This window comes from Micromys minutus (assembly GCF_963924665.1).
Source record: "Micromys minutus genome assembly, chromosome: 3".
In the NCBI taxonomy this organism is placed as follows: domain Eukaryota; kingdom Metazoa; phylum Chordata; class Mammalia; order Rodentia; family Muridae; genus Micromys; species Micromys minutus.
Genome location: NC_137972.1, coordinates 25,202,464 through 25,217,544, shown reverse-complemented (window position 1 = coordinate 25,217,544; position 15,081 = coordinate 25,202,464). Strand labels below are relative to the sequence as shown.

The following is a 15,081-nucleotide window of genomic DNA, read 5'->3' as shown; positions in this document are numbered from 1 at the left end:
ATTGTAAGCCAATCAGCCCACAGGCCCCTTGGCTTCAGTTTCCTTTAGGCTACAGTCTAATTGGGGGAGCGTAGTGAATACAGAGGAGAAGGCCCATCTGGCCATGTGGGACCCCTAGAAAGAGGAAGAAGGTGGTGTCTATTTGTGGTGAGGTACTCAAATTGCTCAGTGGAGGATGGTTGGGTCAAGCAAACCAGCTTGCCAGAGCATTCTCTTTCCACAACAGTGGCCAGTGGCCAGGAAGGCATTGTGCCAAGATGTGAGGAGTGCCAAGGAGCAGCCCAGATTCCTGAAGGACAGCCCTCTGGAACATCGGGGTGCACTGGGACATCGGGGTGCTAAGGGTAGAGCCTACACCAGGCTCCTTGAGCCACTAGAATAGCGGCGCCGGAGCAGCAGGGAACCTGGCGGACAGAACTGATGAGGGTGGTTGTATGGGGGTGGGGGTGGGGGCAGTGGAGGCTGGTGGATGACCTTAACTGGGGAGCCTGGACCACGCAAGGGTGTGGAGCCGCAGGAGTCTGAGGAGGATGAGGCATAGCAGGATAGAGCCTGGCTCAGCAGGGGCTCCATGCGGGCCAAGCAGGGTTTATCCAGGACAATGACCTTGACAATTTGCTGGCACTGCACTAGGGTGCCTGGGGGTGTGGGTGGTGGCAGTGGCAGCGGCAGGGGCTGCTCCCTCAGGGGGCTAGGCTGTGGGTCTGGCGACGGAGGTGGTGGTGATGCCGGTGGTGATGGTGCTGGTGCTCCCCTCTCGGCCCCCAACTTGGGGCTGTGCTGGGACTTTTGAAGCCTGTTGTGAATTGACACCTAGTTTAGAAACAGCCAGAGAAGCATGAAATGTTACCACTAATTCCCAGCTGCTGGGACTGGCCACCCAAGCCTCCCAGAGCCTCCCTTCAGACCTCTCCTGCCTGCTGCCCCTAGGATGCTTTTCTCCCCGGCTTTGACACCCGTCCCAGACCCCATGCTGGTCTCTCTACCCACGGGGGAATGGCTTCTCAAGCTACCCTTTTGTGGTAGCGTGGAGAATACCAACCACCATCATGGTTCTCCATACCCCAGTTTCATCTCCTGGGAGATGATTCTGCAGAGTAAAGTTTTTCCTATTTACACTCTCCCCACTGAGCTTGAGAAGCGGGGCTATTCCCCTTGTGGCCCAGGGTGTGATTAAGGAGGAAGCCTCATTACTAGCATTAAGGTGCTTGAACCCAGAATGCCAGGGAACCTTCAAGGGGTCCTGTGAACCTAACTTGCTCTGTCCTAAAGTCCCTGAAGCCATGGCCTTTGTAGTTGAGAGATGCTGAGATAGTCAAGGGCAGGGTCAAGCCCCCATGACTTTCCTGTCTCAGTCAAGCTGAGAGATGGAAACCTCCTATTTTGGTCCATTGTATGGGTCAGGAACAGGGGCCCAGGGCAGACTTATCCTAAGAATGTAACGTTGGAATTGCTGCCCAGGCTATAACTACTCCAGCAGCAGACACCGAGATGTGCCTCCTCGGGGCGTTGCCTCTGAGCCTTGGACATTGCCTCTGAGCTAACAGGCTTCCAGGTGTCAGGGCTTCTCACCCAGAGACGTGCATTAACATCAGGGTGGGTATTGGTGTGGTCACACATTCTTGACTCCTGCCTGTGAATCAGAGAGCCTGGTGGCAGGCTCATGCTTCTTCAGACACTTCTAGGAAGACCCTTCTACCATGTGGACCCTGATTCCTCTCTGTAGACCCCCATTTATGGTCTGTCTCTGGGGCTGGGGCCTCTCCTTAGAGCCATGCCACATTCTTGTCTGCCTGTTTGCCTCTGTCCAGGATGTTAATAACTTTTCTAATAAAGTCCTTAACCCACAACAGTCTGTCCCTCTTTAACCTGCATCTGAGACCCATTATGTAGTTCTAGGAGTATGAACACAACCAGTGCCCTCTTGCTAGCAGAAGAGGTAGAAGAAATGGACCCAAGGGGATGAGAATGATAGAATTCTTCATTCCCATCCTTCATCTCCCTAGCTGGTAGCTAGCTGTGAGATGCCACCATCTTCTCCAAACACATGGGCCTTCCAGGGGTGGCTGGGACCGTTCTCTATGGAGGTGCTTTTTCCTAGACCTGTCTGTCCTCAGGTACCACCTTGCAAGGCCAACTTCTCGGGCACAGAGGGGCATTCTAGAGCTGCAGGGGAGAAGTCCTTATTTTATGCCTGGACCAAAACAGCTCACACTCTCTCAGAGCCCCAGAGCAGCATTTACCAGTCCTGTTTACTGTCTAAAAGTGTAATTTCAGAGACCCCCCTTCCTTTCCTAGACTTGTGCAGTCTCCCATAAGGCTCCCTAAGTTGTCACTAAGATCCTTAAGGCCCAGCTCCAAAATCAGACAGTTACAAGGCTTTCTTCTCTATCTTCTCCCTCTTCCTGGGCAGCATTCCCCAGGCTAAATCATCCTAGGTGAGGTGTTCAGAGTTCTTGGCTGTTGAGACACACAGCCATCAGAGGGAATGGCCAGCATCTCTGTCCTCTTGGGGTAATATCGTAAGCAGAATAGCATGTCACCACTGTTAACTCAGGGCACGGGCTAATCTCGTATCTACTAGGATTCTGAATAAGTTGCCAGGAAAAATGGCCAGACACCACCTGACTAGGCTCATCCCCTTTGCTTCCCCACCCCTATCTCACAGTATCCTTGTGCCTGACACCAATGCTGGGCTACCCAGCCCAGGGCCAGTGAGCCTTCCTTCTTCCTCATCTCATCCATGTGGCCCACAACCCAGCCTGCACACAATTTCCATTTCCCTTCATCTGCATGACAGCCCCATACCAACTCAGATCCTTTAAGACTCAGTAAGTGAAAAGCCTCAGAGAGAGAGACAGAGAGAGAGGAGATGGGGGATGAACATGAGTAGCAGTCACGATAGCTCAGAGAAGATGGAGGAGCGCCTGCCATAGGGGCTTGGCCAAGCAATGCCAGAGGAGAGGGAACTAGGGCCAAGCTGAGAGGCCATGGGGGTGGCCAGATTGCCCTCTGTTTAGGAAAGCAGAGGCTGGCAGGATCCCTGGAGCTAGCTGGAGGGGCAAGGCAGCCTTGCAGATAGCCATGTGGCCCCTTTGGGCAGCTAGGAGGGAAGAGGGGCACCATATGGCTGGTTCTCCCTGGGTAGCCCCAAGAGGACGAACTGGAGGGCTGGTGACTAGGGTTATCTGCAAGGCTGAGAATGGGCAGCTGCGGGAAGATGCGGGCGCAGGGCAGGGGATGGAATACCCACCCTGGGGGCTGTTCAGCTGCTGGGGCGGGAAGCTCCTCCGGGTAAAGGTGCCTCCTCCAGAAACACGTGGGGGGGAGGGTGCAGGGACAGAGAGAAACTGAACTCCCAGGTATCCTGTGGTTCCCCAGGGCTTGGCAGGCTGCTGGGTGGGCATCTCCCTTACATCTAGGGGAGCCCTCCTGCTGGTGGGCATGGGAGAGGACTGTCTATAAGCAGCTGGTGGCCCTCAAGGCCTGGCAGCCAAGGAGACGATCTATATGGGAGGCAGTGTATGTTGCCTCTAGGGGCTGCCTTGGGGCTGGCAGGCAGGGTCCAGCTGTTACTTCTAGGCTCCTTTCCTTTGTGTCTTGGAGATGTCATTCTCTCCCCTAGGAAAATCTCTGAGGTACCCGAACCCTGCTTGGCCTCCTTTTGTCCTGTACTCACCCCACCCCATAGCCACCTCTCCAGAGACTAGTTGTCCCAGGGAGAAATTCCTCCTTACGGTCTCAACCCCAGCCCTCCAGTTTCCCCAGGAGCTATCCGGATATCCCTAGGAGTGATCATGGAGAACTTGGCTTGGGGGATGACTTTGGGAGGACCTAAAAAGGGACCACTGAGTCTCTGACACAGCACATATTTTGGGGGATAGTGAGCAATGTGTTGAGGGAGGGCAGTGGGTGTGCAAAGAGCGTGGAAGGGAGGGCCACTAGTGTTTGTGGGTTTATCTCCCCGGGATGGGCTGGGAGCTTGGCCCTGGAGGGCAGTGGGCTGGGTCGGCTGGCTGGGGAGCAGTTTGGCAGTGCTTGCGGCTTAACTAGGCGCTGGGAGAATGGTGTTACCCATGCTAGCGGTAACTTTTAATTGTATCTCTTGAAATTGGTAAAATGGTGAGTCGGGCTGGGGAGGCATTGATTAATACCTGAGAAGAGAAACAACAGAGACGTGAGAAGAGGGACAGGGTGGTCACAGGGTCACTCACCTGGATGCCACCAGGCCTCCACTTACCTCCCCCGAGCTCTCCGCTGCTCTCTCTCCTGCCATCGCTTCCCTCTTGGCTTTGAATGCAAACAGCACAGGATTCATTCTCCACTGGTCCTGCCTGGAGTCCCGGCCCCTTTTCCTCCCCATCCATCATCTCTGCCCTCTGGCAGGCATGGGTAGTAAGACAGTAGGTATGTCACACACTCCGAGGGGACCTTCCTGCTATGCCAGGAGCCCCACCAGGCCACCTCGGAGCTGTGTGATTTTGAGTAAGGTGCTGTACCTCTCTGGGCCTCCACAGACTAGGAGGCCTCTGGAATTCTTTCTGACATTTGTACTGGGGAGTCATTTTTCTCCCAGTCAAATCCTTGCCCGCATGATCTTGGAAATCTAGCTTTTGAGGGGGCACTGATTTGTAGGCACCACATAAATCTACTTCTTTTCCTCATGGGTTCGTTGGAGGAGGGGCTGGCTGTCATTTGCTATTGTCAATGTGGCTTACTAGCACTGTGGAGTTTTGAGGGTCTAAAGGCCCATGGCACATTCACCATAGTGCTTGCTGTCCACAGAGCAGCCTGTGACTAGGCCTATATCTTCTTGTTACTGGAAATGCCTCAGGGACCCTGTGCACCCCTAGGAATGGCTTGATGACATTTCCTGGCTACGGTCTTCTGAACCTGGGCTCCTTGAGTTTCTTGCCCCCCATCCCCAGGATGGCAGGTTTCAGCACTCTGTTTCCCAAAGTGCAAAGGAAACCGCACAGTCAAGGACACCACGGGCAACACATCCAGATCTGACAGGTTTGCAGCTCCCGCAAGAGAAGCGGGAGGAGTAATGTCAGCTGAGAACAGATGGCAAAGTCCTGGCAACCCTGAAAGTGAGCAGTGACCCATATCCTGGGCCCTTAGAAAGAGAAGGGGGCTATTGGTTTAGGTGGGTGGCATTTGGTTATGGTGACATAGGATGCAGATAGATGGCATCTCAGAGAGATGTTTTCCACAGCACAGAGAGCCCAAAGCCTTGCTGGGAAAAGAAATGCCATTCCTTAGCTGCTGCAATGAGTCCCCGGGACACTATCTATTCCTAATCTGGCACTGGGACCAGCTGGAGAGGTATGGAGGGCTTGGGACTGTAGGAGTCCACTGTGTTCTTAGCCCAAGCAGCTGTCCTGTGCCCGTGGATGCTCGCAGTTCTGACACTACAACCTCTTAGTGTGGGCTGCCAGACGGAATGTCTAGGCTAATGCGTGAGCTGTGTGTGGGTTTTCTAAACATTTCCCGTTTCTCTTCTAATGCCTCCATATTCAGGAGCTATGAAGGGGGTGCAGAGCCCACCTCCCATGCTCTCTACCAGTGGGCAAGTCTGAGAGAGGTAGCTGGCAGAAAGGATAGAGTCAGGCAGGGGTAATCAGGCTTCAAGGGCTGAGCTAACGGAATACTAAAGCCTAAGCTCTCTCTGGCTCCACTTAGATAGAGGGGAAATTTAATCTGAAGAAATCACTTAAATAGAGTTTGAGGCTCATCTGGATTGAAGCCAGGCTCTTGGCCTGACTCCAGGGGCAAGTAGTGACTTCGGGACAGTTTGCAAAGCGGATACATTTCTCTGTCACTTTTTTCCACACGGAGCTAAGGACTAAAGGTCAAGGACACAAGTCTGGAACTTCCCCATGGAAAGAAAAGGCTGGAAAAACAGCGTGGCCCTACCCAAAGCCCCCAGAGTCAGGCACAGGGCTGTGGTGACCTCTGCACGGTGGGGGTCGTGGTAAAGGAAGAGCCCAGTCTCACCTGTGGGTGATCCTTGCTTCGACTGTGGGTCCCCCTGGGCTCCAGCAGACCTTACAGAGAGCGTCTTTGTTCCCTGCTGCTTCTCCAGTTCCCCTAAGGAAGGAAGAAACATGAACAGAGGCAGCACTCACACCTCCAGCTCTGGGGTGCAAGGGGATGCGGGGAGAGCAGGAGGAGGTTGGATAGGAGGGCCCTTCACTCTGTTCTTGCACCAGAACACTGAGAACCAGTTAAACCTCTCTGACAGCTCTGTCTGTGCCTGATGATGATGGAGAGATTCAGAGGGGTCACGAGAGACTGGTGTGGGGCAGGAGGTGGACTGCTGGGATTGGCACCCCTACTGTTGGTTCTTAGGCAGGTTCCTTAGCCTCTTTGCTCCTCTCTTGAGGAGACAGATGGGCTCACTGCCCCATGTCATTCGGAAGATTTCCTGAGGTAAAACACAGAGCGAGTCCTTACTTGGACAAGTGTTCCATGCATAGGACGCTGTGCAAGACAATGTAGCATAGTCCCTAGACACAGCTGGTAACATCTGGTCTGTCCACATGCAAGTAGCAGGATGGCTGCCCCACCCCACAGCGGCTGAGTTTCCTGCAGAATGTTGCTCAGTGCTTTCCCAAGGGGGAGATTCCATAACCTGTGTGGCTGGGATACACATCCCAGTTGCCCCTCCACTAGAGCCTCTCTGCACTAGTGACTATCCAGTTTATTCTCCCAATGGCGCTAGAGAAAGGCTAGCTGCCATCCATGTTGATTTGGCAGGTATTATTAATGTGTTCTCTCAGCTTCTTGGTTCCATGGGACATGATTCAAGTTTCCTTTATTAAAGCTATCCACTTGGGTCTCCTTTACTGTTTCTCTGGATGTTTAGAATCCAGGGACACCGAGCAAGCAGGAAGTGTCCACACCAGCAGTTTGCCTGTGTTGCTGGAACCACACCAGCCGCCACATGTGTGTAGTATGGCTCGTCTCAGGGTTAGGTGCTTGCTGATTCTCAGAGGGCCCTCCTGGCTTTGGGGGAATTCGTGTGTGATTCTCACTGTCACTCACTGTGAGGACTTGGACTCCCCTTTTCAGCTCTGTTGGCCTCAGTTTCCTTGCTTGTACTGGGAAGAGAACAGTATGCACGCATGGGAAGTTGTAGGAATTAAATCATGGGTCCTGCCGCCTGCCCAGTGCCAGGCACGTAGCAGGTACTCAAACGGCAGTTCCTGTGGCTCCCATTTGCCTCCTTACTATTTTCTCTCCTGCCTTCCTCCATGGCTAGCTCTTTTCTGTCATACGTGGTCACGCAACTTTCCTTGGTCTGAAGACAAAAGGCCAGCCCTCTGCATATGCTGCGTCTGGATTTCTTGTCCCCTGGTCATCTTTAGAGGCTGTTTTCTCACCCACCCCTGGCTACAGTGGATTCTGACTGGATCCACCCTTCTGCTGCTCTGAGTGTGGACTCCTGAGCTGCTGCCAGGCTAGAAGAAAAGTGCTTCCCTCAGTCGACCTGAGGCCAGGTAGGTAACGATTCCCGAAGCAGTTTGGAACCATTTGTGACGTTTTGACCAGGAGGAAAGTAAATCCAATTCAAGACATACTTTTAAGAATGTTCAAGAATGAATAGCCAAACTGGGTCCTGTATTTAACTAGTCCAACCCTTGAAAGAAGTTTGTTTGTGATCCCTCTGAGTCTAAGAAAACCAATGCCTTACAAAGCCAGCATGCACTCAGTGCACAACCCTGCCCCAAGTAGCAACTCCATCCTGGTGGGTTTCATTTTTAGACCAATTTTGAGTGTTTCCTTAGGAGATCATACACATAAGCTCTTATGTCAGTCCTGTAGCAGAAAGACCATGGGCTAAGTGCCTTTCTCAACTGTAGATACTTCTGCTTATGTGCTAGCAATGGTTGCTGTCCCTGAGCCTCATTCCTCAAAGGGGACAAAAGAGCTCCCTTGTAGGCTACTTGGAATATAATCAGGATCTATCTGAAGCATCTCACTCCTGGAACTGGATCTGTTCTGCCTGGATCAGATTCCTTGGCTGTCTTGGCCAACACTGAAGTGTTCTAGGTGAGAAAAGCCCAGTAAACCCCATGCAGCTAGCAGGGGTGCATACATCTGTGTGTACTCTGGGAGGTGGGGGGGGTCACTTCAGTTGTGAAGCAACCCCACATTGGGATGGGATGTTGCAGTGGGCCTAGGAGCTCAGGGGAAGGGAGTAGGGCTGGTGTTGGGACAGTACGAACACGACAGTCCCCAGGAGGCAGAGGTAGGTGTTTTCAGGCTGCCTCTGACTTTGAGAACCCCATCTCCTTGCCTTGGGGACCGGGGCCCATCCTTACATTCTATCCGAATCTGTTCCAGCTCCGTCACCTCAGCAATGGACTCCTTCAGGTCTTCCACAAACTTCTGCATCTCGTCGGAGCCCAGGGCGCAGAAGTGCAACACCTGCTTCTTCTCAGAGCCCGAGAGTGGGGTTGCCAGGGTAATACCATGGGAGTAATCTGGAAGCCAGGGATACCCCACCAGTGAGCTCCCTGCAGCAGGAAGGCTCGGGCAGCTAGGTGCGGGGAAAGCTCCCATCTCCCAGGCCCCAGGACTCACATTCATTCTCAAAGAGGTGAAAGCGCATGCCTAACAGGCCGACTGCCTTGCAGAAGGTGTATGTGAAGGAGCTCTTCTTCTTTGGGCACAGCTTGAGAATCTGCCCAGGGGAGGGACAGAGACAGATGAGTGGGCTCCTGTAAATATGCGTGCACATAGACAAGCAACAACACCCAGAGACACTGTGAACATTGTCAGTAGATAAAGATACACACCCATTCACATCAGAACAACCCCCCACCTGGGGGTGTGTACGCAAAAGCCCGCACTGATTAAAACCTATTGGAACACGGTACTTCTGCATTAGAAGCCTCGTCCTGTAAGTCCTCCCAAATCTAACCTCTGCCCCATGCTGGATTTATGCTGGCCTCCTTGAAGCAGCCCAGCTCAGTCCTACAGCAGCTATTCCTTTTCTGCAGCTCTCTTTGCAGCTTTCTGCATGGCCAGATTCCACCCCTCATTTCAGTTAACCCAGATGCTCCTTAGAGAGGGCTTCCTTTCAAAGTCCCATTTAAACGCACTAACTAAAAGCAGGCCCCAGTTTTCCCTGCAACCCAGCCACCCAGTCCCACCACCATTTTATAGATTTCATAGCACCCCTCCCATTCAATATGGTTTCCTTCCTTTTCTTCTTCTTCTCTTTTAAATCGTTTCTGCCTAAAATGAGAGATTGTCTCATCGGTTGCTCAATATGTAAACTTATATCTGATTTAGTACTTCTATGCGCTGGGCACAGAGGATGCAGAGGGATAGGTGTGAGAGAACTCCGACTGTGAGGGGCTCATGTGATGGAGGAGGAAGATAGCTAAGATCCAAACCCCGCTGCCCACCCAGCACAATCAAAGCAAGGCACAAATGAGGTAATTTCAGAAACTTGGGCGTGTTTTGATGAAGGTAAGATAAAAGTAGAAATGTGAAGTGCTGGGGCAGACTGCCTTGCTTGGGCAGGAGCCACAGGGGAGGCCACATTCAATTACAGACCTGCTTGAAGAGAGGGAGGGAGGTCACCACACCCAGAGAAGCTTTTGAAGGGAAGGGAGGGAGCAATCAGAAAAGAGGGCTGGACAGTGGGAGGCAGCTCCTGGGGCTGGGGTGTTAGAGCAGTCCAGGAGCGTGCAGAAAATGAGATCAGAGACCTCTGGGGTTGGGGATCCTGGGGCAAAGATGGGACTTCTTTCTTATCCCACTGGAGCCTGGTAGAGGGTAGGCCCTGTTGTGCGCTCCAGAAAGGTACCGCTGCTACATGGAAGTGATAGGAGACAGGAGGAACTGAGAGGAACATTTTAACATCCTGTATAATACAGACCCATTTGTACTCCTTATAGTAGAAGAAGAAGGAGAAGGGGAAGGGGAAGGGGAAGGGGAAGGGGAAGGGGAAGGGGAAGGGGAAGGGGAAGGGGAAGGGGAAGGGGAAGGGGAAGGGGAAGGGGAAGGGGAAGGGGAAGGGGAAGGGGAAGGGGAAGGGGAAGGGGAAGGGGAAGGGGAAGGGGAAGGGGAAGGGGAAGGGGAAGGAGAAGGAGAAGGAGAAGGAGAAGGAGAAGGAGAAGAAGAAGAAGAAGAAGAAGAAGAAGAAGAAGAAGAAGAAGAAGAAGAAGGGAAACCAGTACATATATAAATATACACTATCACTGTCTGTCCACACATACTGTCAATGATTTGCTTATTCTGAGTTAAGCCCCTGCCCCTAGACCCAGTGGTCCTGCAGGAATAAAGGGCTACTTAATGCAAACAGTATTAACTATCACTAATTAGCATCACTAACCAGACTCCGGGCTTCGATAATTGTACTAGTCCAAACTTCCATGTGCAATGAAAGAGAGCAAGGGTAGGAACAAGAGGAGTGTGGACATCACAAATCCTCCACATTAATGCCTGACTGAGGGGCAAAGCTGAGCTCCAGAATGGCTCACTGCTGTGTCCCCTCCCCACCTATATAACAGACTGGGAGGGGATGGAAGACAGTTTTAAGATGTTGAGTGACAGGCACCAGGGTGCTCTGGTATTCTGGTTACAGAAGGAGGACTTGGGCCAGACTGGCAGGATGGGAAGAGGGAGAGGTGCCTTGTGGGATCCTGCACAAGTTTCCGTGTGATTCACTTACGGAGAAGGCTCAAGAGGACAACTCTGTGGAGCCCATTCACCCCTGCCTGCTTCTTAGCACTTGGGACAAATCCGTGCACGGTGGGATGGATTACTGATTTACTGATGGGACACCTGTTTTCCGAGAGAAATGTATCACACACACACATGCTACTCAGCCTCTTCCTGGACCTAGTGACAGTGTCCTTCTCATGACCTCTCAGGCAGGACTGTGATGCCAATGCTGTGTGCCTCACTCCAGGTTTTTGGTATCATAGAGAGGTTGTCTGGGGTCTGGTTTATTTTCACATTGACCTGGTGTATCATGTAGGAGCCGGCATATCATAACCACAGCTGTGGTCTTGGTCCACCCTGCACAGTGCCCCCTCTACTTAGTCTTGCCCTGCCCAGTCCCAGTAGGTAGGGACTTGGGACAGCACTGGCTTCACTTATGCCCTGGCCCGGCCTGTGCTGCTCACCACCAGCAGATCATTGAAGAGGAACACTTCTCTCTGGTGTGCGGCTTGTTTCTGTAGCTTGTTCACATCGGTCACCTCGAAGAGCCGGCTACAGCAAACCAGGCGGCGGTGTGGCATGGACAACACCTGGAACCCAGACAGAGCTCTGGAGTGAGGCTCCCAGAAGCCCCAGGACCCTCTTCCCAGCCAAGGAGTGGGCATGGGCTCTGCTCCTATGGGAGGCTCAACACTTGACCCATGACCTCTCATCTGGGAGCCTCTATTCCCTTCCTGATGCCTCTGGGCAGCATACTCAGAGAAAGGATTTACTACGCCTGTGTAATGAGATTGAAGGATAAAGAACAGAAATCGAAATAAGCCTTTGGAATGTTCAAAATCCACCGCCAGCCTTTCCCTCCCCATGACTACGCATGCGTGAAATCCTCACCCATTTCTTCGCTGTGCACCTAAATGCAAGTGTGTAAGGGAGAGGGGATTAGAAGGACCCTGGGATCTATTCCAGCAGCTGAAATATCAACTGGCTTGCAGAACAGACAAGCGCCGAGCCCTCAGCTTTAGAGGCTCTGCGGTGATATCCTTCCTGCACAGAGGAGGGAGTTCACAGGAGAGCTCAGAGACTCCTCCAGTGGGAAAGTCATGAAGCGTCCCTGACTTTTCTGCACTTAGTGTAAGGTACCAGTAGCATGGAGAGCCATAGGGGATGCCAGCTTACAACTCACTGCCCATTAGAACATGTTTCTTGGGCCCAGATCGCCACAAGCTACAGTCTACGTAGTTCATTTTCTGCCTGTCTGCTCATCAGGACCATGCAGGCACGACTGCTGTCCACTGCCTCTTACGAAGGGTATCCTAAACTTTCCTGACTGGCTGTCCACATGCTTCAACCTTAGCTCACTGGCCAGCCCCTTCTGACATCTTGCCCTAGTAACAGCAGCATGGGCAAAAGGGATGAGGAAATGACACAAAAGGGAAAAGGACAAAGTGCCCGGCACCCAGCACAAGCTCAATCCACAGCTAATAGAGAGATGGCTTTGCGAAAGGTGAGGAAGAGATTAGGGGGTGGAGTTTCAGGGAAAAAGACAGGACAGGAAATGGAAGATGGTTGGCTGAGTAGTTCACCACAGGAGAGAGGTCAAGAGCTGCAGGGAGTGCTGCTTTGTGTGGGCACTTACCGTCTTCATGCCCACGATGGACTTCTCCACCTTGGTGACATATGTGACATGGTCCTCATTGGATCTGAGCTCCTTTTGCTGAATCCTTTCATAGATGCCCACCACCAACTCTCTGGGGATGTCAGCACCGTCATCCACACCTACCAACGTGGAAGGGTCATCAAGAGCTTCAGACAAGAGGGACACCATTTCCCTCTACATTGAGGTACTAGGGAGGTGGTGGCTTTGATTGTGTTTTGCCTCTGACCTGTACCAACTGACTCCACACTGTCAGCAAGGGAAAGATACACTTTTCAGCCATGTCTGCTAATGTCCTCTGCACCTGGCTCCCAGGCCTCTTTCCTGTTTGATCCAGGCTCCTGCTAACATCTTTGCTTCTGTTCTTCCATTGTCTTGGCCTTATCCTGTGTCTCCCCATGAGCATAAAAATCATCTGTCTCAGCCTTTTTGAGACTTTTTCTCCCTGGGTCTTCCTGGAGCCTTTAGCAGGGGACATGGTGCCAAGTAGCTTGTGTAATGGGGGCTAGGAGTCTTTCCTCAGTGGGAGCTTAAGAGCTGAGCAGGAAGCAAACAGGAGGCCAATGCTTGGAGGTGGCACAGGCAAGGAGAGCCTGCCCTGTCCTGCTTCCCAATGCTTTAGACTGCTAACCTTTAGCGAGCAAAGAAGCTACTGGATGGAACTGAAACGTGGGCTGACTTAGGAGTGAGGAGCAGGAAGCAGATGTGAAGTGTGAGCCTGAGGAACCATCTTCCAGAAAGTCAAGAAAAGGGCCGTGTAGAAAACTGCTATACACAGAATTAAGAGAGCGGCGAGAACATGGAGAAGTCACGTGATCAGTGCACTGCACTGGGTGGCTTCTGTAGCCATAGCTATTCTTCAATCAGTTGTCAATCAAAAGCATTCCAAGATCTGCATTTGTCCCAAACATGGACAGATGTGTTTTTCTTGTCTTTATTCCCTAAATAATATAGTATAAAAACTGTTTACACATTTACATGGTATTGGGCTTTATAACGCATCTAGAGAGGACAGAGTATAAAGGAGGGTGTGTGAAGAATCTATACTAGAATTTATACACACATGCATATGCATGCGCAGGCGTGCACACACACACACACATGTACATGTATGCACAGGAGCATGGAACCTGAGCACCCAACAGAGTTCCGGAAACAATTTCTTGGAGATATGGAAGGATAACTATGTATCAGAAAACTTCACACAGCTGCACATGTGTTTTTAGGCTAAAATGATTGACCCTCAGACAGCAGTGGATTGAAAAAGGCACATCATTGTGAAAACTCTCTACACAAAGACAAACAGCAGAAGAACCTATAAGCTTTCAGACATGGAGGACAAACAACCTTCCAGAGGCCAGGTACTGGGATGGCAGAGCCAATACTTCTCTGGTAATGCAGAGCAGGGGGGTGCTCACATCTAACCTATGTATTTCCAGTCTGCATTCTATTCCAGTTAGCTCCCAATCACACGTGAAGGCAGAAGAAGGCAGATTTGTCTCTGGTGTGTCCTTTGTTTGGAAAACAACTAAAAAATGAAAACGCTGTGATGTCCAGGGACCAGAAAAGCAGCACAGGGGATGGCAGGGTGGCACTGGCAAAGAGAAGAAAGACCCAGGGTGCAGCCCAGATGGGTCTGTCACTCAGGGTCTGACAGATGTTTTAGTGGTGGAAACACAGGAGCCAGAATGAAAACAAAGGGAAACAGCAGTCTAAGGGAGATGGAAAACTGTAGCCATGATGCTGTGAAACCCCTTTGGGCTGTGCGTATTCAAGCGTTCCTATCCTGAACTGTTTGTTAGTGGCGGTGGTTGAGGAAAGTGGATGAAAAAAAAAAAAAAAAAAAGAAAAGAAAAAGAAACCCTCTACATGCTAGAAAATTTAAACAATGCTTAAAATAAAAATTTATTAAGTAAAAAATAACCCCAAATATTACAGTATATGTACTGTGTGGGTCCATTTCTATACCTCGGGGAGCAAGAAGGCTACCAGACAGCACTGGAAGGCACAATGGTGGTCATCTCAGTGTCTCAGGTGGGATGGGATGAGAGAGAAAGTTCTGGGGCGATGTAAATGGCCAGTTTGTATTCACAAATGTGACCACATGGTGTCCGTGAATACAAACTGTTGTATTTATATTTCTTATATAGTCTGTGTTTATAGCAAGGGTTCTGAAGAAAGACACACCATGGCGTTTATTGATGTTGAAGGAACACTAAACACATAGCCATCAGGCTGGGGATATAGCTCAGCTGAAGGGGGCTTGTCTAGCATTCAGAAGACCCCATCTTCTATCCTAGCACAATAAAATAAGTCAATAAGTAACCAAGAACTATTGAAAGTAAGGCTCGAGGGGATGGCAGGTGACGGGAGCGGGCTCTTCTGTAGTAAACCTTGTAGAATTATTTTACTTTATTAAATACACACAAACATAACTTGATTGGTTTTGTTGTTGTTGTTTCAATTTTTGGAGACCAGGTATTATAGTGTAGTCCAGGCTGGCCTTAATTAAACTCACTCTGTAGCCCAGGCTGGCCTCTAACAAGTAGCAATTCTCCTGCTTTATCCTCCCATGTGCCGAGGATTACAGGTGCATAGCACCACACCCAGCACCTTGAATTTTTTAATGCCCAGAGCTCCCAGTGATACATGCATCATATGCTGATAGGTTTGATCTGGTGCCTGTGAGAGATGCAGGTTATCGATTAGAAAGGTTTCTCTGCCGGATGCTCTCAAGGAAC

The 15,081-nt window shown here is 51.2% G+C and overlaps 1 protein-coding gene across 2 annotated transcripts in view; it reads right to left on the bottom strand.

Annotated features, from left to right (window-relative positions):
* Positions 1 to 351: 351 nt before the first annotated feature.
* Positions 352 to 15,081, bottom strand: part of IQSEC3 (IQ motif and Sec7 domain ArfGEF 3) — a gene marked incomplete at both ends in the record, with an annotated part of 91,354 nt that continues 76,624 nt past the window's right edge. The window contains 7 exons of one of the 2 annotated variants that reach the window (XM_080913662.1): positions 352 to 813; positions 4,241 to 4,290; positions 6,001 to 6,093; positions 8,331 to 8,492; positions 8,593 to 8,692; positions 11,151 to 11,276; positions 12,323 to 12,462. In XM_080913662.1, the coding sequence (XP_080769788.1) occupies positions 352 to 813; positions 4,241 to 4,290; positions 6,001 to 6,093; positions 8,331 to 8,492; positions 8,593 to 8,692; positions 11,151 to 11,276; positions 12,323 to 12,462 (1,133 nt within the window). The remainder of the gene's footprint in view (positions 814 to 4,240; positions 4,291 to 6,000; positions 6,094 to 8,330; positions 8,493 to 8,592; positions 8,693 to 11,150; positions 11,277 to 12,322; positions 12,463 to 15,081) is intronic. The other variant, XM_080913663.1, reaches the window with a different exon arrangement.